Consider the following 21,833-nt stretch of genomic DNA (forward strand, 5'->3'; position numbering starts at 1 on the left):
AAGAGATAATGAGAAATCAGGTCTCATTAGAAAAGATAAAAAGACTTGATAAGTGCCAGCATGGCATAGTGGTTTGAGCATTGGAGTTGGACTCTGGGAGACCAGGGTTCGATTCCCTGCTTAGCCATGGAAACCCACCAGGTGATTCTGGGCAAGTCACACTCTCTTATCCTCAGGGGAAGGCAATGGCAAACCTCCCCTGAAGAAACCTATCAAGAAAACCCCATGACAGGTTCACCTTAGGGCTGCCATAAGTCGGAAACAACTTGAAGGCACACAACAACAACAACAACAACAACGCCAGGGAGAGCTGAGAATCGGGGGCACTGTACTCCATTGGTTCCGGTCCTACCTCTCGGGAAGGTTCCAGATGGTGTCACTTGGGGACAGTTATTTGACATAGAGGGAGCTCATGTCGGGTGTCCCTCAGGGCGCAATTCTGCCCCCAATGCTGTTCAGCATTTACATGAAGCCGCTGGGAGAGATCATCCGGAGACATGGGGCAGGTGTTATCTGATGACACCCAGATATATTTCTCTATGTCTCTCAGGAGTGACTAAGGATGGCATCTCTCCTCCGAATGCAGTAATGGACTGGATGAGGGAAAACAAACTCAAGTTGAATCCAGGTAAGACGGAGGTCGGAGGTACTAGTAATAGGGACTCCCAATCCAGGAATGGAGTTATGCCAGCCAGTTCTGGACGGGGTCACACTTCCCCTGAAGGACTCTGTCCGCAGCTTGGGCTGCTCCTGGACTCGTCGCTTCAACTGACGGCTCAGGTGGATACGATGGTCAGGAGCACCTGCTCTCAGCTTCGGCTGATATGCCAGCTGCACCCCTTCCTGGAGCCGGGAGACCTTGAAACAGTAATGCATGCGCTGGTCACCTCTCGGCTTGACTTCTGCACCGCTTTCTACATGGGGCTACCCTCACACCAAGTTCGGAAACTTCAATTGGTACAAAATATGGCAGCCAGGTTGGTCGTGGGCACATCCAGAACTGCCCATATTACACCCATTTTAAAATCTCTCCACTGGTTGCCTATTAGTTTCTGGGCAAGGTACAAGGTGTTGTTTCTGACCTTTCAAGCCCTACATGGCCTGGGTCCAGACTACTTGCGGGAGCGCCTTCTTCCACATAATCCACCCCACACTTTGGTCCTCTGGGAAGGACCTGCTACAACCTAAGAAGACTAGACCTTTGGCAATGACCCAGCGTTCCTTTGCAGCAGTTACTCCCAGGCTCTGGAACGACTGGCTGGATGCGATCCGTCAGATTACCACCTTGGAAGCCTTTAAAAGGCTATTGAGACGGATCTCTTCCGGCAGGCCTTCCTAGACTAGGTTAGATCCATTAGACTTGCCTCCCCCTCTATTGACACCTCTATTGCTACCGATACCAAAATTGTTTGATGCCATCGCCCCCGCCTCTTCCTCTTCCTCTTCCTCTTCCTCTTCCTCTAGAGGAAGATTCATTTCTTCCGCTAATCTGCCCAACATTTTGATGTATTTCTATTGGATAGTTTTTTATTTTTTTTAATGCTTAATCTCTTTTTATGGGTTGATCACTGTTTTTATGATGGGGGAGGGTTGGGATTTGGGGGTTATTAAATTGTAATTTTTAACTGTTTCATGTTTTATTTATAGTACTGTTGGAATCTGCTTTGATTCCTTTGTGAAAAAAATGGAATACAAATTATTATTATTATTATTATTATTATTATTATTATTATAGTATTATTAAGAAGAACAAGGTAGAAGGCTTGATGGCCATCTGTCAATCGGGGTGCTTTGATGGAGAGTTCCTGCATGGCAGAATGGGGTTGGACTGGATCAGGGTCCTTCTTGAGGTCTCTTCCAACTCTAGGATTCTATGATCCTATGAAGGCATTAGGGAAAAAAGGAAGACCCTGTTCCAGATGGACAGACTCCATCAATGAAGCCACCAACTCTGCAAGAGCTGAGCAGATAGGCTGAGAAGATGGCGACTTGGAGGTCCCTTGTTCACGGCGTCGGCGTAAGTCAAAGTCAACTTGGTGGCAATTGGCAGCAACACAATAATGCTGGGAAACCAAATGTAAAGATCTCCTTGGGGTTGAGGGACTGTGTCTCCTCCATGTGCACACATGTACACACACAACCATGTTACCCCATGCGCCCCGCTCCTTTCTGTTATAAAACTTGATATCTAATCTATATACTTTGAAAGTATATACATGGCTAAGGCATGTACGTCTAAAATACATGTAAGAAATCTAATGTATATAATAATAATAATAATAATAATAATTTGTTTTATTTATATACCGCTATTCCAAAGATCATAGCGGTGAACAGCAAGTAAGCTAATTAGCAAGTAAGCTAATTTGCCCCCAACAGTCTGGGTACTCATTTTAGCTCCCTCCTCGGAAGGATGCAAGCCTGAGTCGAGCTTGGGCCCTTTTGCTGGTCTTGTGGTTTTGAGTGAATGGCTGCAGCCCAGGCATTTAACCACTGGCCGAGGCATGTAGCCGCAAAGGTGCCCCCATTGCAGACAGGGTGATCAGACGTCCTCCTTTTCCAAGACATGTCCTCCATTTCAGCCTTCTGTCCAGGAGAAATTCCAAAACGTCCTCCATTTGGAGCATGCATTTACATGCCTATGAGTGTTTTTAGCTCTTGCTTGGTCATATCCTCCATTTTCCTTGAATGTCCTACATTTTCAGGTGCCTTGTCCAACTTTGCGGTGAGGACATCTGGTCACCCTGAGTGCGGAGGAAGCCACCAAGCCATACAATGAAATCCAGAGACATTTGCATTGATTGTCTGACCATTCCTCCTCTGGAAAATCCACTCGAATCCCAAACTCTGCCTTAGGATTGGTTTCACACTATAACTACTGTATGCCCACTTGGCCACTTCCAGTTTGGGCTCGCTTGAGGTCAGGCAGACTCTCTGTCCGTATCTCTCTTGACCCTCATCATCGCCAGCCACACCGCAATCCTCAGGCAGTTTTCTGAGCCACTTCTATTTCAAGGTATCCCACAAAATCCCATGGGGGATTTTGGAACCAAACCCCAAAGGATATCAAGGGCTCACTGCAATGATGATGACGACGACGACGACAATAATAATAATAATAATAATAATAGTAACCCCATTCTATATAATGGGTCTTGGGCACCCATGGATTTCGTTATCCATGGGGGTCTTGGAACCAAATCCTAAAGGAGACCAAGAGCCCCTACTGTACAAGCAAAACACATAGACTAAATATAGACAATAAAATGTTTATAATGGCACTGAGCAATCCAGAGAATTAAAACCATTTAAACCACCTCTATTTGAAATTCAACACGGAGAAATGTAAGGTACTGCACTTAGGGCGGAAAAATGAATGGCACAGATAGAGGATTATGGGGGACACCTGGCTGAACGAGAGCCTTATCCGTGTGAAAGGGATCTAGGAGTCCAAGTTGACCACAAGTTGAACATGAGTCAACAGTGCGATGCGGCAGCTAACAAGGCCAATGCGATTTTAGGCTGCATCAATAAAAGTATAGTGTCTAGATCAAGAGAAGTCATAGTGCCACTCTATTCTGCTGTGGTCAGGAATAATCCTGTGTCTAGTTCTGGGCCACACAATTCAAAAAGGATGCTGAGAAACTGGAGCCATGTGTCCAAAGGAGGGCGACTAAAATGGTGAAAGGTCTGGAAACCATGAAGCCCTTTGAGGAACGACTGATGGAGCTGGGGATGTTTAGCCTGGAGAAGAGAAGGTTAAGAGGTGACATGATAGCCCTGATTAAATATCTGATGGGATGTCACATTCAGGAGGGAGCAAGCTTGTTTTCTGCTGCTCCAGAGAACAGGACCCAGAACAATGGATGCAAGTTGCAGGAAAAGAGATTCCAGCTCAACATTAGGAGGAACTTCCTGACAATAAGGGCTGTTCGACTGTGGAACACACTCTTTTCTCTGAGGTTTTTGTGGAGTCTCCTTCTTTGGAGGTCTTTAAGCAGAGGCTGGATGGGCATCTGTCAATGGGGATGCTTTGACTGTGAATTCCTGCATGGCAGAATGGGGTTGGACTCGATGGGTCTTGTGGTCTCTTTATGATTTTATGATTCTAAAAGCAAATGCTGGAAATAGTCAACCATCATGACATGGATCCGTCTTACACAGCTTTGGTCAAATTCCCTTTTTAAAGTACAAAAATCTAACTGAGGATCTGTCTGTTTCAGCATCATGGAAAAGTTACTTATTTGGACTGCAGCCCCCAGAATCCCCCAAAACAACAGGCCATGAGATAGTGCAGCAACTCAGACCTGTTTGGGCAGGCTAGCCTCCCGCCCAAAAAGGCTTTCGCATGCAGCTCAGGAGAGCAGGGCCTGGTTATCTATGGCTTATGGAGAGAAAAAGATACTTGGCACATGCTCAGAGGCACAGCTGACAATTCCACCTCTGAGAACAAGGTGGCTGCAAGCTGAAAACAAATCATGTCCAGGGCAAGATATGTGTATATCTTATTTCTCCTTTTAAACAGATGTGTGTCTTAACTGATGCTGGTTAATTGGTGTTGTTTGTTAATTATTGTTGTTGCTTGCCTCGATCCATGGGGAGAGATGGGTAAGAGATGATGATGATGATGATGATGATGATGATGATGATGATGATGATGACAATGATGGAATCACATTGGCAGTAGAGATGGGACGGATGTTGCCCAGCCTCCCATTGGGGTCCCCAGTCATCAAAGAGAGACAAGCGGAGACCCCCCCCAGGACAAAAGGTGGCCAAGCGGAGGGGTCAGTGGCTGCCCAATCGATCAGGCCAGGCTCCAAGGCCTTGCTGCTGACCGCTGGAGAGGAAGGGAGCAGCTGGATGGACGGATGTGGCTGTGGCTTAATGGCCTTCCTGAGCCGCCTGCCCCCTGAAGCCCCCCAACAGCCCTCTCTGCATGCTGGGGGTTTCTGGGGCACTGCTGGAAGCCACCTTGGAAAGAGTTCTATTAAGACCAGACACATCCTCTTTTTCCAGGGCATGTCCTACATTTCAGTCTTCTGTCCAGGAGGAATTTCAGAATGTCCTCCATTTGGAGAACAACTAAGAAGCACTAGCTTATATTTATAAGAGTGTTTTAAAGCTTTTGTTTTGTAATCATAGATAGAAAAATAGAGTTGGAAGAGACCCCCAAGGGCCATCCAGTCCGGCCCCATTCTGCCATGCAGGAACTCTCAATCAAAGCATCCCCATTGACAGATGGCCATCCAGCCTCTGCTTAAAGACAGCCTCCAAGGAAGGAGACTCCACCAAAATCTCCAAAGGAGAGTCTTCCACCATTGAACAGCTCTTCCTGTCCAGAAGTTCCTCCTAATGTTGAGGTGGAATCTCTTTTCATGTAGTTTGCATTCATTGTTCTGGGTCCTAGTCTCTGGAGCAACAGAAAACAAGCTTGCTCCCTCCTCAATGTGGCCTCCCTTCAAATATTTAAACAGGGCTATCATATCACCTCTTAACCTTCTCTTCTCCAGGCTAAACATCCCCAGTTCCCTGAGTCTTTCCTCATAGGGCTTCATGGTTTCCAGACCCTCATTTTGGTCCTCCTCCCCTGGACACCCTCTGGCCTGTCCACACAAATTTTTTAAATTATGGTGCCCAGAACTTCTCTGTCCACCCATCCTTCACCCACCCACCCTCCTTCCTTCCTTCCTTCCTTCCTGCCCACCCCAGCTGTGACAGCCTCCTTTTGCAAACACCCCCCAAGTTCTGCCCCTCTTTTGCTGGGCAACATCTTCTCCTCCATCTCCAGCCAACAAGGAGACCAAACAGAGGCTGGGCAGTCAGAGGCAGATGGTGCAGCCAAAGAAATGAGAGCAAGAGAGATGACATGGGAGGGGGGTTTCTGAGAAAGCCCTGAGACCCCTCCTGCCAACCAATCCGCCTGTGGTCCTGGAAGCAGCTGTGGCCCTCTTTGGCTTTCCCCTGGGAAAAGGAGAGGTGGGCATGAAGGGGCTGCAATGGTGGGGAGGGGGAGGCATTGGTGCGCCAGCTGGGCAGAGGGGCAAGGGGGCCGGGGGTCTCCTGGCACATCCTCTGCCCCTTCCCTCCATCTCTCGGTGCCAGCCGATGCCCAGGTGTCAGGACAAACTGTTGTCTTCACAAGGTTTGCATTCCTTGTGCGTACGTTGATATATCTGGTTGTCCCCGCAAAAGAGCTGCTTGGGATCAGACTAGAGGTACAAAGGCCCAAGGGAATAAATTCAAGGCGGAGGGGGGGGCATATGTGTTTTCTTTCTGTGTTCTTTTTAAAAGGCTTTTCTTCCTAGAAAAACTGGTAATATTAGAATGAGGAATATTTAAGAAGGAAGACTATTTAAGACTGGGATTGCATCCTAACTGCAAAAATAATCCAGTTTGACACCACTTTAACTTCATTCTAACTTCATTTTAGAATGAAGAATATTTAAGACTGGGACTGTATCGACATGGAGTTGTCTTAAAGGCACACAACAACATCAACAACTGCTGCCTTTGGTACTGGAGATGCCTCTGGGTTGCCATCTGGTCCAATAGGGATCAATGGCCCCATTTTCCTCCAAGGATCTATCCAGCCCCAATCAGCAGTCTCTATATCTAGCAATGTAACCAATCGCCAAAATGCATAAAGTGAATTTCAACAGGGAGAAATATAAGGAACTACACTTAGACAGCAAACAATCAAACAAAGAGATATAGCATGGGGGACACCTGGCTTGACAACAGTGAAAGGGATCTAGACTATAAATGGAACATGAGTCAACAGTGTGAAGCAGTATCTAAAAAGGTTAATGCGATTTTAGTCTGCATCAATAGAAGTATGGTCTCTAGATCAAGGGAAGTCATAGTGCCACTCTATTCTGCTTTGGTCAGGCCCCACCTGGAAGACTGTGTCCAGTTCTGGGCTCATAATTCAAAAAGGACATTGAGAACCTGGAGCCATGTGTCCAAAGGAGGGTGACCAAAATGGTGAAGGGCCTGGAAACCATGTCCTATGAGGAACGCCTTAGGGAGCTGGGGATGTTTAGCCTGGAGAAGAGATGGTTAAGAGGAGACATGATAGCCCTATTTAAGCATTTGAAGGGGTGTCTCATTGAAGATGGAGCAAACTTGTTTTCTGCTGCTCCAGAGATTCAGACACGAAGCAATGGATTCAAACTACAGGAAAAGAGATTCCAGCTCAACCTTAGGAGGAATTTATTAGCAGTGAGAGCCATCCAACAGTGGAAGACGCTTCCTCAGAGAGTGGCGTGCCTCCTTCTCTGGAGGTGTTTGAACAGAGGCTGGATGGCTGTCTCTCACAGAAAGCGGTGTCTTGCTGTATGGCAGAATGGGGTTGGACCTGATAGCCCTTGGGGCCTCTTCCAACTCCAGGGTTCTCTGGTTTTGTGGCAGGGAGTTCCACAGCTGGGAGACGGGGTGAGGCCTCTCATCTGCCCATCCACGTTGTGCTCCAGAAGCCAGCCTTCCTCTCCTTCCATGTCCAGCCAAGGCTGCTGACCACCCTCTGGCCACCTTCTCCCCGGCCAGTGGGTCTGGGCCAGCCGTGGTTAACACCAGGCTCCCTCCCCTCCTGCTGCCCATCTCTTTCCCCCAGGAGCAGCGATTAGCCGCCTGGCTGCCCTCCTCCCATGATTTATTCATCCTTGCACATCATAACCAAAGATGGGAAGCACTTAGCGCACTCATTAAAGGCCAGGGATGAGCTCAGCCCTCCCGCTTAATTCCCTCGGCTCCCTTCCGCCATCTGCCCAGCAGATCCCACTGCCTCCCAGTATGGCGCCATGGCTTCCCCTTCTCTTTCCCAGACCCCCAACCCTTAGCTGACCTTTCACACCATCCGGCCTCTTTGCAAGTGCTGGCCGAAAGGTAGCAGAGGTGTTCTAGATCTGGCACTTGCTCTGGGGCACAACAGGCCTGCAGGGAAGGACACTGGTATCCTGCTTCTGTACTGACAAAAGAAACATCAGCCCATGCTGAGGCTGCTTCCAGGAGTGGAGCATGAGAACCAAACCCTGCAGCAGCGGAAAACAAGTTTGCTCCATCCTCAATGTGACACTCCTTCAAATACTTAAACAGGGCTCTCATGTCACCTCTTATTCATCTCTTCTCCAGGCTAAACATCCCCAGCTCCCTCAGTCTCTCCTCATAAGGCATGGCCTCCAGGCCCTTCACCATTTTATTTACCCTCCTCTGGACACATTCCAGTTTCTGGAGGACCAAAGTTTGGGAACCACTGATCCAGAACCATGAACCCAACCACAAGCCATGGCCCTGTGGCTGTGATCCTGCTGCCGCCCCCTGCTTACCTGCTGTCCCCTTCCTTCCTTCCTTCCTTCCTTCCTTCCTTCCTTCCTTCTTACCTGGATATTGGAGAGGAATGTCAATCTTTGGCCCAATGACGTAGTGTCCTTCTTCCAGGCTGTGAGCAGTCACTGTGGTCCACTGGCGGCAAGAGTGGATGAGGAGCACGTCCTGGTCGCCAAAGCCTTCCACATATTCGCCTAAGAGGACCAGGGGGAGAGGACAGTGTGAGAGCCTGATGTAGCCCCCCAGAGACAGCCCCCGAGCCCCCAAATATCTCCCTAGCTGCCCTGCAGCCCCTCGGCAGAAGAAAGCAGCCGTCTTCAGCTTTGATCCAGAGGATTCTGAAAGCCATCCTGAGCGTTTTTGCTAAGTGCTCAGGACAAATAATGATAAAGATGAAACCCAAGAGACTCTCTGTCCCTCTCTTTCTCAATAGCACACAGGAGTTTATCACACTGGGCTAATTTCAGCATTAAAGAGAGATTAAAGTGCACTTAAAGCATCCTGTAAATAAAGCAAAAATGCGGAGTAATTGCCTGAATGATTATCACACGCAATTGTGCAAATAAAGTAATATTGGAAATGCACTGTCACTGAAATCTCGAAAGTAAAAAGATGTGCATTAATGCTTCTTTGTGACCACTTTAATGGCGGGTTTTGTGCAATGTCATGTGAAATTGTTTCACGTAATCACGCGATTTCTCCAGGATGTTCATGGGATAAACTCCCAATCTCCTTTGTGTGATAAACTCCACAGAGAGGAAAACCCATCATCCACAACTAGCAACATCTGGGTCACCTGGGCACAGGCCTTTCCCATTACTCTCAAAGATACTGGATGGAATCTGGATTGCAATTCAGTTATTTTCTGTGTTTTTTCCCCCTTTCCCAATCTGAAGATGCATCTACACTGTAGAAATCATGCACTTTGGCACCATTTTAAGTGTTACAGCTCCATCCTATGGAATCCTGGGATTTGTAGTTTCACAGGGTCTTTAGCCTTCTCTGCCCAAGAGTGCTGCCTCACAAAACTACAAATCCCAGGATTCTGTAGCATGGAGCCATCACAGATCACATCTGCACTGCAGAATGAATTCAGTTTTGACATCGATTTAACTGTTCTGGCTCAATGCTGTGGAATTCTAGGATTTATAGTTTTGTAAGATTTAGCCTTCTATGTCAGGCAGCTCTGGTGCCGCAATAAACTGCAAATCCCAGGATTTCATAGAATGGATCCATGGCAGTTAAAGCATTAAATCTGCAGTGCAGATTAGACCACAGTTAAAGTGGTGTCAGACTGCAATAAAAACCAGTGTGGTGTAGTTCTTTGAATGTTAGACTATGATTCTAGAAACCCGGGTTCGAATCCCCACTCAGCCATACAAACCCACTGGGTGACCTTGCACAAGTCATACTCTCTCAGCCTTAGAGGATGGCAATAGCAACACACACCCCCTGAAGAAACCTACCAAGAAAACCCCATGATAGGGATGTCTTAAATCAGAAATGACTTGAAGGCACACAACATAGACGCAGCCTAAGAGACACCAAGCATTTCCAGTGCCAGTTTCCAGTGGGTTTGGTTTATCTGTGCCAGGTCCAAATACTAAAGGTACCATCCAAGCTGGTGAACCCCATCCCCAAAATAAGTTTACAGCACTCTGGATAATTAAGGTTCAGGCTAAAATCTGGAGCAGGCTCACCAGCCCTATGGAGGCGGAGGCCAGGGGACACCATGGGCTTTGCAACCGTTGCTTGCAGATGATACAAGATGCACCATGAGCCGCTTGGCAAAACAAGTGTCCAAAGCAAGAGCAGGGTGACCAAAGGCCCTAACCACAAAGGAGGGCAAGACAATGCCAAATGTAGGTCATGGCCAACACTCATATAAATGTAAATGCATGCTTCTTAATCCTGCTCAGAATGGAGGACATTTTGAAATTCCTCCTGGACAGAAGGTTGAAATGTAGGGTATGTCTTGGAAAAGGAGGATCATAGAATCATAGATCCTAGAGTTGGAAGAGACCCTCAAGGGCCCTGATCCAGTCCAACCCCCTTCCACCATGCAGGAACTCTCAATCAAAGCGTCCCCATTGCCAGATGGCCACCCAGCCTCTGTCTAAAAACCTCCAAGGAAGGAGACTCCATCACTTTCCAAGGAAGTGTCTTCCCCTGTCAAACAGCTTACGGTTAGGCTGTTCCTCCTAATGTTGAGGGGAATCTCTTTTCCTGTAGCTTTTGCCTGATAAAGAAACCAGTGGAGTTTCAAAAGCTTGCAACATGTATAATGTACATTTTGGGTGGCCTCATAAAGTTGCCAACTTTATGAGGCCATGTCTTGTGGATCGTGGATGATACAGTGGATCCTTGTCATCCGCTGAGCTTTGGTTCCAGGACCCACCGTGGATACAAAAATCCGTGGATGCACAAGTCCCATTAAATATAATGGCATAGCAAAATGGTCTCCCTTATATAAAATAGAAAACCAAGGTTTGCCATTTGGAATTTATACTTTTTAAAAAACATTTTTAAGCTGTGGATGCTCAAATCCATGGATAAGAAGGGCTGACTGTACTGTACTTTGCTATGTGGCCAATATGGATACGATTTCGACCCTGTTACCTTGCATTTCCTAAGGATGCTCAAGCACCTCTGGCTGATTCAGGCACACCTGAAAAACTGGACTGCAGTCCAGAAAAGTTCACATCCAAATATACTAGACCTGAACGACTTTTCAGTATTTTAAATTGCATGCTTTAAGGGGGTTTAAATGTTCCTGATAGTTTAGTTCCATGTTAATGTTGACCTTTTGCACATTTGAACTGTACTGCAGTTGTGGAATGGGGAAAATCTTCCTCCGCACAATCATCTTGAAGATGCTTATATGTCTCCCGGCTTCTTTTCCTTTCTGGCGAATGAAGGCATTCGGCCCCAATCCACCTGGCAGCACGTTGGCATCATGCCTTGTTGGCATCAAAAGCCCAAGGCCAGTTTGGCAACTTGGCAAAGCAGGACTGAAAGATGGCGGGCGAGGGTCTGCAAGGGGCAGAGGAGCCCCTCTCGCCCTCCCTCCCTGGAAAGGCCTTTCCAAGCAGCGTAGCCCATCCTCCCCTCGCATCCTTCAGCCGAGCCCAATGGAGCAGCAATGCCAGCCGGCCATCCTCCTTCCTGGCTGCCAAGAGAGACAGGTTGCCCTGGAAACGGCCCTTTGTTCGTGCTCAGTGGTCAGGGCTGCGAGCCCAAAAGGGCCTGTCTGGAAGACCGGCTCTATTGAGGCCGAATCTGGGCCTGCTGGGCTGGGCGGGCGAGAGGGAGGTGGGCATGGCGGTGGGCACAGAGCCCAGCATCCCAAGGCTGGGGAAGGAGGAGGGATGCCAGGGTGAGGACCAGAGAAGGTGCCTCTCCCTTGAATGGTTTGTAGGGTGCAGCAGGGGTGGTGTTTCCTTCCCTGGCTGCACTTGTTGAGATGCCCTCTTCTGCCCAAGCGGTCAAGGGAGGAGATCTCTCCACTGAGTTTCCATCTGACAACCCAAGGAAGGGCCGGCTGACCGGTCTGGGTGAAGCTGGCACCTGCAAAGACCCTCTGTCCACAAATACACCTTGGCACTTGCATGGCTAAGCGGATTGCCCTGGAAAAGGAGAAAGGCATTTGGTGCCAACACTCACAATGCAACTTAGGCCTCATTCCCACTATGTTTTAAACCGGTTTGCAAATCAGTTTAAATGACCATGGTTCACACTGGAACCAAATCACTGAAGCGATTTGGAGAGGGGGACCATGCGCTGGACCCATTCAACCTGCGTCTTTTTGGCGCTGTTTCCCCCCCCCCCCCCCACAACTATTTTGATAAATTGGTTCCAAGCAAGTGTGAGCCAGACATGGATTGGAATCGATTTCAAGAATTGATTTGAAGAATCGAATTCACAAATCGATTCAGAGTCAGTGTGAACAAGGTGCGGATCAGAATTGATTTACCATGCTGTGATAAGGAGTCGCCGGGTGGAGAAGCAGAAATGAACAACCTGTGTCTGCCCACCCTTCGACCCTCCTACAGAAGGACGCAAGTGCCCTTGCCGCAATGGACAGAGGGGGAAATCCCGCTGAAAACGCTTCAAATTGAACCGATTTATTTGCCAATGGGTTTTTTAGAAAGACTCCTGCAGGAAACAGTTTAAATTGAGTCGATTCATTCGTCAATGTGAACCATAAGTGGGTAATTTTATTTTATTTCACAGCAACAAATACGATCGGGGCAAATGTCGTGTGAGCCACGCTCCGCTGCCAAACCAATCCATCAATCCATCAATTCGGATCGCAAAGCAATTTTTTTGTACGTGGGAATGAGGCCCTGGAATCCTAGAACCCCCCCCCCCCCGCAAGAGTCATCCACTCCAGCTCCATTTTGCCCTGCAGGAACTCACAATCAAAGCACTCCCTGGGACAGAGGGCCACCCAGCCTCTGTTTGAAAGCCTCCAAAGAACTTGGTGCTCCAACACACACAGACACACACCTTCTCCAAGCCATGCAGACAAGGAGGAAACCTTTCCAATGGCAATCCCTCTCTCAAGAAACTTGCCAAGAAAACCCCATAATAGGTTTGCCTTGGGGTTGCCATACGTCAGAAAATACTTGGAGGCACAGGAGAAGGAGAAGGAGAAGGGTAGCACCATTGAATCAACGGAGTTTGCTTGCAGGTGGACTTGGCATTCAGCAGCTGAGCCTGGGGATCTGTTCAACTTGGGCCTCATTTGTATTCCGGATCCACTCTGAATCTCCTGGGGGCACTCTTTTGGAAAGCCAATCTTTCCAAAGGAATCTGGGGGAGGTCTGAGGCAAGCCACCTTCTCTCAAGGTTGAGAAAATAACATTTGTGTACGGATGGGGATGCATTTCCAACCAACTGATTTGGGCTGTACAGAACCAAACGGTGCATGTCTGCACATCCTAGACAATCTGAAACCAGTCTCAAACTGGTTTGGCAGCCTGCCAAATACACACAGATGCCCATGCAGAGGGCAGCTTTGGGAGAGTTCTTCTCCCCTTGTGAAGACGTCTTGGGCATCCTGAGCATGAGGATGCACATGGATGCCATAGCAGGCTCGCCCTCTTTGGCTTTGCAGCCTTTCTGACACACACTCCGGCATCCGAAAAAACCCTCCTCTCGCTGCCTCTTTCCTGGCAGCCCCATTGTGTGAGCCTGAAATGCCAGCAGAGCCCCTTAGCAACCGTTCCTTTTCATTGCCAGAGCCCTGAAGGAAAGATGAGGGGAAAGATGGCATTGCTGCAGGGCCAGATTCAGGGCCTCCTTGGTGCTCTCCCTCCAAAACAGGGTGTGCAAACTCCTCCTTTGCCCAACAAAGTCAGAGATGCCCATCAGACACCTCATCTGACCTAAATTATTTGAAAATCTGTGCCAAAGCCACTCCGCGGCGTCTGCGACACATAAATATCTGCAGGCAAAGTTGTGCAACCCTTTGACTGAATACCAACATAGCATGATGCATGTGGCTCAATGGTCAAGGCACATGGCTGCCAAACTGCAAAGGCTCTTGGGGTCCCTTGGCCTGATCTGGATGGGATCCTCTTGAGACCATCTAAACGGAACTCAGATGCTGATCTGAGCCCCCTCCTTTTCCCCTAGAAACACCGTAGGAAGTAACTTTCGTGTACTTTCCGCCTCTGATGCCACAGAGAATTACACTTTGTTAAGTGGAGAAAGGGCTAGCTGTGCTGCCCAGATAATGGGCAAGGCCCCATCATCATACCAAACCTTTGTAAAAGCAATGCATATGCTCTGTGCACATTCAAATGCTATTTTCTGTAGATTAATGTACTGTAGTGGTTTGAAAACACTGGACTCTGTTTCTGGAGAGCAGGGTTCGAATCCCTCTGGGGGACCTTCGGCAAGTCATACTGAGAAAGTATTTGCCCAAGGTCACCCAGAGGGATTTGAACCCTGCTCTCCAGAAACAGAGTCCAGCTTCAGATGACGGCAAACTCCTCCACTGAAGATGCTTGCTAAGAAAACCCCAGGATAGGTTCACCTTAGGATCCCCATAAATCAGAAAGAATCGAAGGCGCACAACACAGAATCATACAATAATAGAATCATAGAGATGGAAGAGACCCCAAGGGCCATCTAGTCCAACCCCATTCTGCCATACAGGAACTCTCGGTCAAAGCATCCCCATTGACAGATGGCCATCCAGCCTCTATTTACACACCTCCAAAGAAGGAGACTCCACCACTCTCAGAAGCAATATATTCCACTGCCGAAGAGCCCTTACTGTCAGGAGGTTCCTCCTAATGTTGAGCTGGAATCTCTTTTCCTGGACCTTGCATCCATTCTTCTGGGTCCTGTTCTCTGGAGCAGCAGAAAACAAGCTTGCTCCATCCTCAATGTGACACCCCTTCAAAGACTTAAACAGGGCTATCATATCAACAACAGCAAAACAACAACATGTGCTACCACATGTGCAACAGCCCCACATGTGCAACTCTGCTTATGCCACTCTCATCTGGACGCAACTGTCGCATGTTGTCCCCAAAAAGTCAGGGGCCCTTGCAGAAGGCTCTCTCAATGGGACATGTAGTACCATCACCTTCCTTGACTATTAGCTGGACTGCTTATTTAACACTTTGTCCACATCTTGCATTGCACATTGTTTTCACTAATGCCATAACCCGCATTGGGAGAAAGGTGTGCTAAAAAGGAAACAAATGACTGAAAAATCAAAGTGTGCTCTCCCTCACAGACCCATTTCTTTCTGGGCGTTTGTTGCCTCCTTCTCGCCAGGGCTTTGCGCTCGTTCCTCCTTTGCATTCAGGAGCCAGGGCCTGAGAGTGCCAGCAGGAAAGCAGGGAAGCTGGCATGGGCAGAGAGGCCCCTCGGACAAAAGGCCCAGAAGCCTCTCTCTTTGCTTTGGATGCAAGTCGGTCACAAGGAAAAGGGGAATCTGGCAGCTGAGGAGGCGGCAGGAATGGGAATGAAAAGCCTCCTCCCCAGTAAGGCACTGGGAGAACTCTCCTGCCCACATGCAGAGGCACCACGGTTCTTCTGGGTGCCTTCGGGTCTCCTGCGGACTTATGGGGAACCCATCAATTGCAGATGACGCCAAATTAGGAAGAGCAGCTAATACCCCAAAGGAAGGATCAAGATTCAGAATGACCTGAATAGACTAGAAAGCTGGGCCAAAGCTAAGAAAATGAAATTCAACACAGAGAAATGTCAGGTACTGCACTTCGGGAGGAAAAATAAAATGCACAGATATAGGATTATGGGGGACACCTGGCTGAAGGAGAGCCTTATCCGTGTGAAAGGGATCTAGGAGTCCAAGTCGACCACAAGTTGACCATGAGTCAACAGTGTGATGCGGCAGCTAAAAAGGTTAATGCGATTCTAGGGTCTGGAAACCATAAAGCCTTATGAGGAAAGACATACGGGACGTTTAGCCTGGAGAAGAAAAAGCTAAGAGGGGATATGAGAGCCCTGTTTAAGTATTTGAAGGGATGCCATATTGAGGAGGGAGCAAGCTTGTTTTCTGCTGCTCCAGAGACTAGGACCCAATGGAGCAATGGATGCAAGCTCCAGGGAAAGAGATTCCAGCTCAACATTTGAAGGAACCTCCTGACAGTCAAAACTGTTTGGCTGTGGAACACACTCCTTCCTCGGAGTTTTTGGTGGAGTCTCCTTCCTTGGAGGCTGTCTTTGAACAGAGGCTGGATGGCCATCTGTCATTGGGGGTGCTTTGATAGTGAGTTCCTGCATGGCAGAAGAAGGGGGTTGGACTGGATCAGGGCCCCTCTTGGGGTCTCTTCCAACTCTGTGATTCTATGATTTCATAGGGTTTCCTTAACCAAGGAATCCTCCTCAGAGGTGTTTTTGCCAGTTCCTTCCTCCGAAACAGAGCCTCCAGCCCCTGGGATTCCTTGGCGGCTTCCCATCAAGGACTAACCAGCGCTGACCCTGCTTAGCTTCCCAGGACAGTCAGGATCTAGTGCTTTTTGGGGATGTAGGCCTGTCTGGTCATGGGCCTTCAAGTCTCCTGTGAACTTATGGGGACCCTACTAACTTGTTCTCAGGCAAGGAATCCTAAGAGGGGTTTCTGTCAGTTCCTTCCTCCAAAATACCATCTAAAGCACCTGGCATTCCTCAGCGGTCTCCCATCCAAGTCCCAACCAGGGCTGACCCTGCTTAGTTCCAAGCTTAAACAGGGTCTGGTCCCTTTTGGCCCCTTAAGCTCCATTGACAGCTGTGTCTCCCTGCCTTTAGCTCCTGACTCATTTGGGAGGGTTTTCTTGGGCCACAAAAGCCTCCTCCTCAGAGGCGCTTTCCCCAGTTCCTTCCCAGGAAACAGAGCCTCCAGCAACTGGGATTAATGGGCATCCCAGCATGGTGAACTGGTTTGAAGGGTGGACTGCGGCTCTCTCAGCTCAGCCTCGAAACTCAGAGGGTGGCCTTTGGCAAGTCACACTCTCTCAGCCTGAAGGGAAGGGAAGGCAAGGGCGAACCTCCTCGCGATGGTGTCACCTGAGGCTTGCCCTAAGTCAGCTCGGACTGCTAGGCACACAAGGACGAGCAGGACTCCCCTCCAAGTGCCCACCAGGGCTGGCCCTGCTTAGCTTCCATGCCTTTAGGGCTCCGGCTTACAGCTCCAAACAGCCCCCAAGGCCCGGGCCTCCTCCTCTGGCGCTCGGCTTGGGCACCAGGAGCCTCCGTCTGCCAGGACTCAGCCTCTCTCCGCAAGCGGCGCAGCCCCGGAGCCAAGGCGGCTCTTGGAGGAGCGCGGTTGCTGCCTGGGATTTCTAGTTTAGGGAGGGAGCTGGAGAACGGCCTCAGCGAACTACAAAGCCCCCGTCCCCCGGACTCCTCAGGCTCCGGCGACGGGGGAGGCCTCTGGAGAGGCAGCCCGGGAAGCCCCTGCCCAGAGTCCCCCAGAGAAGCCCCGAGCCCCTTCCCCTTCCCCCCCCGAAGGCCGAAGCAGGGCGGCGAGGGAGGGCCCCGCTTCCCAAAGCCTTCCCTCCCAGCGAGGGGCCCCCCACCCAGGCCCCGCTCTCCCTCCGTCGCCTGGCAGCCAGAGCCTGGCCCTCCCTCCGAAGGGACCCTCCGGACCCCCGCCCCCCCTGAATGGGGGTCTCTCTCTCGTCCCTTCAGGGCCCCCAAAGGGCCCCCTTTCCTCCCCGACCCCAAGGCCTTGGCCAGAGAGACAGAGAGAGAGCCCTTCAGACAAAGACCCGGCCCCTTCTTAAGAGAGAGAGCCCCCAAGGGACTCGAAGGGCACCCCAACTCCCCCAAAGAGACCCCCGAGAGAGAGAGAGAGAGAGCCCCGGAGGGATCCGCACCGGGGGCCGGGCGGACGAGGGCCGGGAGGCGCCGCTGGGCCACGATGAGGTCCAGGGGCAGCGGGGGCCCCGAGCTCCAGGCCAAGCCGGAGAGCGCCGCCCGCAGCCGCTCCATCCTCCGCGGCGCCGCATCCCGGCAGAGGAGGGGAGGGAGGGAGGGAGGGAGGGGCCAGGGAGGACACGCCCCCGGCAGGGACAAGCCCCGCCCCAAGAGCCACAGAAGCCCCGCCCCCATCAAGGGAGGCTTCCATCCTCGGGGAGACTAGTCTCCCTCGCAAGGGCCGCTCAGGCAGGAGCCCCATCAGCTGCCCGCTTCCCTCTGGGCCGGAGCGCCTTCGGAGGGCCATGGGAGCCCCTCCCTCCGAAGAGCCACCTGGTTTCCAGGTAAGAAAGAAGCCAAGCCATCCCCCATCCCCCATCCCCAGCGAGGCCGAGAGGGAGCCAGGCCCCGCAGCCAGAAGGCGGCCAGGCTGAGGAGCAGCTGTGTCCCTTGGCCGCCCTCTCTCTGGGCTGCTGCTGCTGCTGCGGAGCCCGAGAGCCAGATGGAGCCCTGGGCCGAGAGCTTCTCCGTCTCCAGCCGACAGACAGTCCAAGGGCGGCCCTCGGCAGGCAGGCAGGCAGGCAGCCCCGAAGGCTGCGGCCCTTTTCCTCCGGAGGACTGGCCCCGACTGCCTTCTTCTCTAGTGGCCCTCGCCTCCAAGGCCCAGGGGAAGCGGGCAGGGCAAGGGCCTCTGGGGCTGCCGGGGCTGCCTTCCTCTCGCTCGCCTCCAATTGCTTTGGGCGAGAGACCTGGAAGAGATCCAGCCCGAGCGAGCCCCTTCGGCCCTGCAGGAACTCTCCCTCCAAACAGCAGCCTCCAAAGAAGGAGACTCCCCCACAGTCTCCCTCTTGAATAGCTCTCTTCCTCATGGGGCTCATGGGGCTCCATTGTCTCCTAGGCTCTGGAGCAGCAGAAAGCAACCTTGCTCCCTCCTGGCGATGGCATCCCTTCATCTCCCCTCTCGGCCTTCTCTTCTTCTTCTCCTCCAGGCTAAGCATAGCCAGTCCTCAGTCTTCGGGCTTCATGCTTTCCAGACCTTTCATCACCATTTGGGTTGCCTTCCTTTGGCCAGACTTCGGAATTGTGGGGCCCAGAACTGGACTCGGGCTTATTCCAGGTGAGGCGCCATTCCTTCCTTGATCCGGATCACTGGACTTCTGCTGATGCTTCAAGGATTGACTGATCTTCAAATAGTTCTGCATCAGCGATTCCAAAGCTTGCCTGCAATCTTTTCAGACTCTGATGCATTAAGATTCCCGACAAGAGTGAGCTACAGGCTGGGCTTCTCCCCTTCCTTTCCAAGACGCAGGCAGCCACTCCATGTCCCTCGCTCTCTCTCTCTCTCTCCCGGGCGATTTGCCCCTTTCAGGGGAGCAGAGGCTGCCAGTGGACTCTTCTCTTCTGGCGCACGGAGCAGCAGCATCATCATCATCATCAGCAGCAGCAGCAGCAGCCCTCGCCTCTTGGGGCGTACGACAGCAGCGCCCTCTGCTGGCCGGCTGGGCCTTTGCTCCCCGTTCAACAGAGCTCTCTCTTTCTCAATCACCTGGATGACCGAATTGGGGGCATGCTTTGCAGATGAAACCAAATCAGGGGCAATGGCTCATAGCCCAGAGGTGTCAGAATCCAAATGTAAAACTGGGCTTCTTCCAGAAGTCTTGTTGTTGGTTGGTTGGATTCCTCCATATTTGCGATTGCAAAATAGGGAAGAATCTGGAATGTATGTAATTGCATAATTAGGGAAAGGTAGCAGATGGGAAAGATGGAGAAGAAGAAGACTGAGCAGTGAGTTGGGGTGGCGAAAGGGTTAACATTCAGAGTGAAGATAAGGGGGGGGGGAAGCAGTGGAGAGGAATGGTAGGCATGGTAAGGGATAGCTTTGGCCGTTCTCTGCCTTGGAAGGGCTGCAACCTTTTGGTCACTCACAAGGCTAGGCCAGCCTGATGGGAAAAGGTGGTTGGGATGGAGATCAAGAGTGGCCTTTGAAGCCATGAGCATCTTGGTGCTTTGGTCAAGGTCCTGTCCTGGTGGGAAGAAGAACCTGCTCTCTTGCTGTTGGGAGGATGTTTGCTGGGAACTTCCCCTCCAGGCAGCGGTTCTCAAAGCCTCATATTTAGGGGGAAGGTGGGCTCCGGGCTGAGAAAGGGGTCCTTTGTGCTCTAAAGACAAAGGCTTTCCTGTCGAGTCATGCTTTCTGTGGGAATGTGTTAGCCAATGGGTGTTGATGTGGGGAGGGCTTTTCGTTATAATTATAAGGGGCCAATTTGTTATTATAAGTTAGATCTGACGATAGCGTCTTCTGCTGTGGACTTATGCCATTGTTTTTTATTCAATAACCTTTCTAGTTTAGACTTTTTGAGGATGCTTTGGGGAGCCAGGTTCTGACAAGAGGAGAGGATGAAAATTTAAAATGACCTTAATATATTAGAAAACTGGCCCAAAGCTAACAAACTGACCTCCAACTGGGAGCAATGGAAGGTATTGCACTTAGGGAGAAAAAATGAAATGCACTGATCTAGGATTATGGGGGACACCTGGCTGAATGAAAGTACATGGGAAAGGGATCTGGGAGTCCAAGTAGAACACAGATTGAACATGAGTCAACAATGCGATGTGGCAGCTAAAAAGGCCAATGCAATTTTAGGCTGCATCAATAGAAGTATAGTGTCTAGATCAAGGGAAGTCATAGTGCCACTCTATTCTGCTCTGGTCAGGCCCCACCTGGAATAATCCTATGTCCAGTTCAAAAAGGATGATGAGAAGCTGGAGCATGCTTGCTCCCTCCTTCCTCAGTATGGCCTCCCTTCAAGTATTTAAACAGGGCTATCATATCACCTCTTAACCTTCTCTTCTCCAGGCTAAACATCCCCAGCTCACTAAGTCTCTCCTCATAGGGCTTCATGGTTTCCAGACCCTTCACCATTTTAGTCGCTCTCCTTTGGACACATGGCTCCAGCTTCTCAATATCCTTTTGAATTGTGGCGCCCAGAACCACTCACAATCTGGCCATGATTCCCTTCTTAAGCAAAGTCATAGAATCCTACAGTTGGAAGGCAGCCGAAGAAGGGCCCTGATCCAGCCCAACCCCCTCCTTCTGCCATGCAGGAACTCTCCATCAAAGCACCCCCATTGACAGATGGCCATCCAGCCTCTGCTCAAAACAGGCTCCAAAGCAGGGGACTCCACCATCCTGCAAGGCAGCAGTGTCTTCCACTGCTGAACAGCTCTTTCCACCGAAAGGTTCTTCCTAATGTTGAGGTGGAATCTCCTTTCCTGTCATTTGAATCCATTGCTCTGGGTCCTGCCCAAACCCTTTGGAGAGAGAGAGAGGGAGCGCTGTGGCTTCCGATCATAACTGACAACACTGGGCTAGACAGAACCCTCCCAAAAGGTCTGACTCTCAACCTAATATGGAGCCCTGGTGGCGCAGTGGTTACATGCCTGTACTGCAGCCATTCACTCAAAACCACAAGGTTGCGAGTTCAAGACCAGCTAAAGGGCTCAAGCTCGACTCAGGCTTGCATCCTTCCGAGGAGGGAGCTCAAATGAGTACCCAGACTGTTGGGGGCAAATTAGCTTACTTGCTGTTCACTGCTATGATCTTTGGAATAGCGGTATATAAATAAAACAAATTATTAAATTATTATTATTATTATTATTATTATTAGCAAATAATGCAATTTTAGGCTGCATCAATAAAAGTATAGCATCTAGATCAAGAGAAGTAATAGTGCCACTGTATTCTGCTTTGGTCAGGCCCTACCTGGAATATTGTGTCCAGTTCTGGGCACCACAATTTTAAAAGGATGTGGAGAAACTGGAGCCATGTGTCCAAAGGAGGGCGAAGGGTCTGGAAACCATGAAGCCCTATGAGGAATGACTCAGGGAGCTGGGGATGTTTAGCCTGGAGAAGAGAAGGTTAAGAGGTGATATGATAGCCCTGTTTAAATATTTGAAGGGATGTCATATTGAGGAGGGAGCAAGCTTGTTTTCTGCTGCTCCAGAGAATAGGAGACAATGGAGCAATGGATGCAAGCTCCAGCAAAAGAGATTCCAGCTCAACATTAAGAGGAACTTCCTGGGAGTAAGGGCTGTTCGACAGAGGAACACACTCCTTCCTCGGA

General features: G+C 50.2%; 1 protein-coding gene across 1 annotated transcript in view; it reads right to left on the reverse strand.

The window, feature by feature from the left end:
• LOC149310297 (GRB2-associated and regulator of MAPK protein 2-like) overlaps nt 1-17,784 on the reverse strand; it is a 33,966-nt gene extending 16,182 nt beyond the window's left edge. Inside the window, exons 1-2 of the mRNA XM_089528369.1 lie at nt 17,670-17,784; nt 8,382-8,522 (exon numbers count right to left, since the gene is read on the reverse strand). Of these exons, the coding sequence (XP_089384495.1) occupies nt 8,382-8,522; nt 17,670-17,784 (256 nt within the window). The remainder of the gene's footprint in view (nt 1-8,381; nt 8,523-17,669) is intronic.
• Between the last annotated feature and the right edge of the window lie 4,049 nt (nt 17,785-21,833).

The sequence above is a fragment of the Sceloporus occidentalis genome, unplaced genomic scaffold, assembly GCF_023333645.1.
Source record: "Sceloporus occidentalis isolate IW3139 unplaced genomic scaffold, rSceOcc1.0.p SCAF_6, whole genome shotgun sequence".
Taxonomy (NCBI): Eukaryota; Metazoa; Chordata; class Lepidosauria; order Squamata; family Phrynosomatidae; genus Sceloporus; species Sceloporus occidentalis.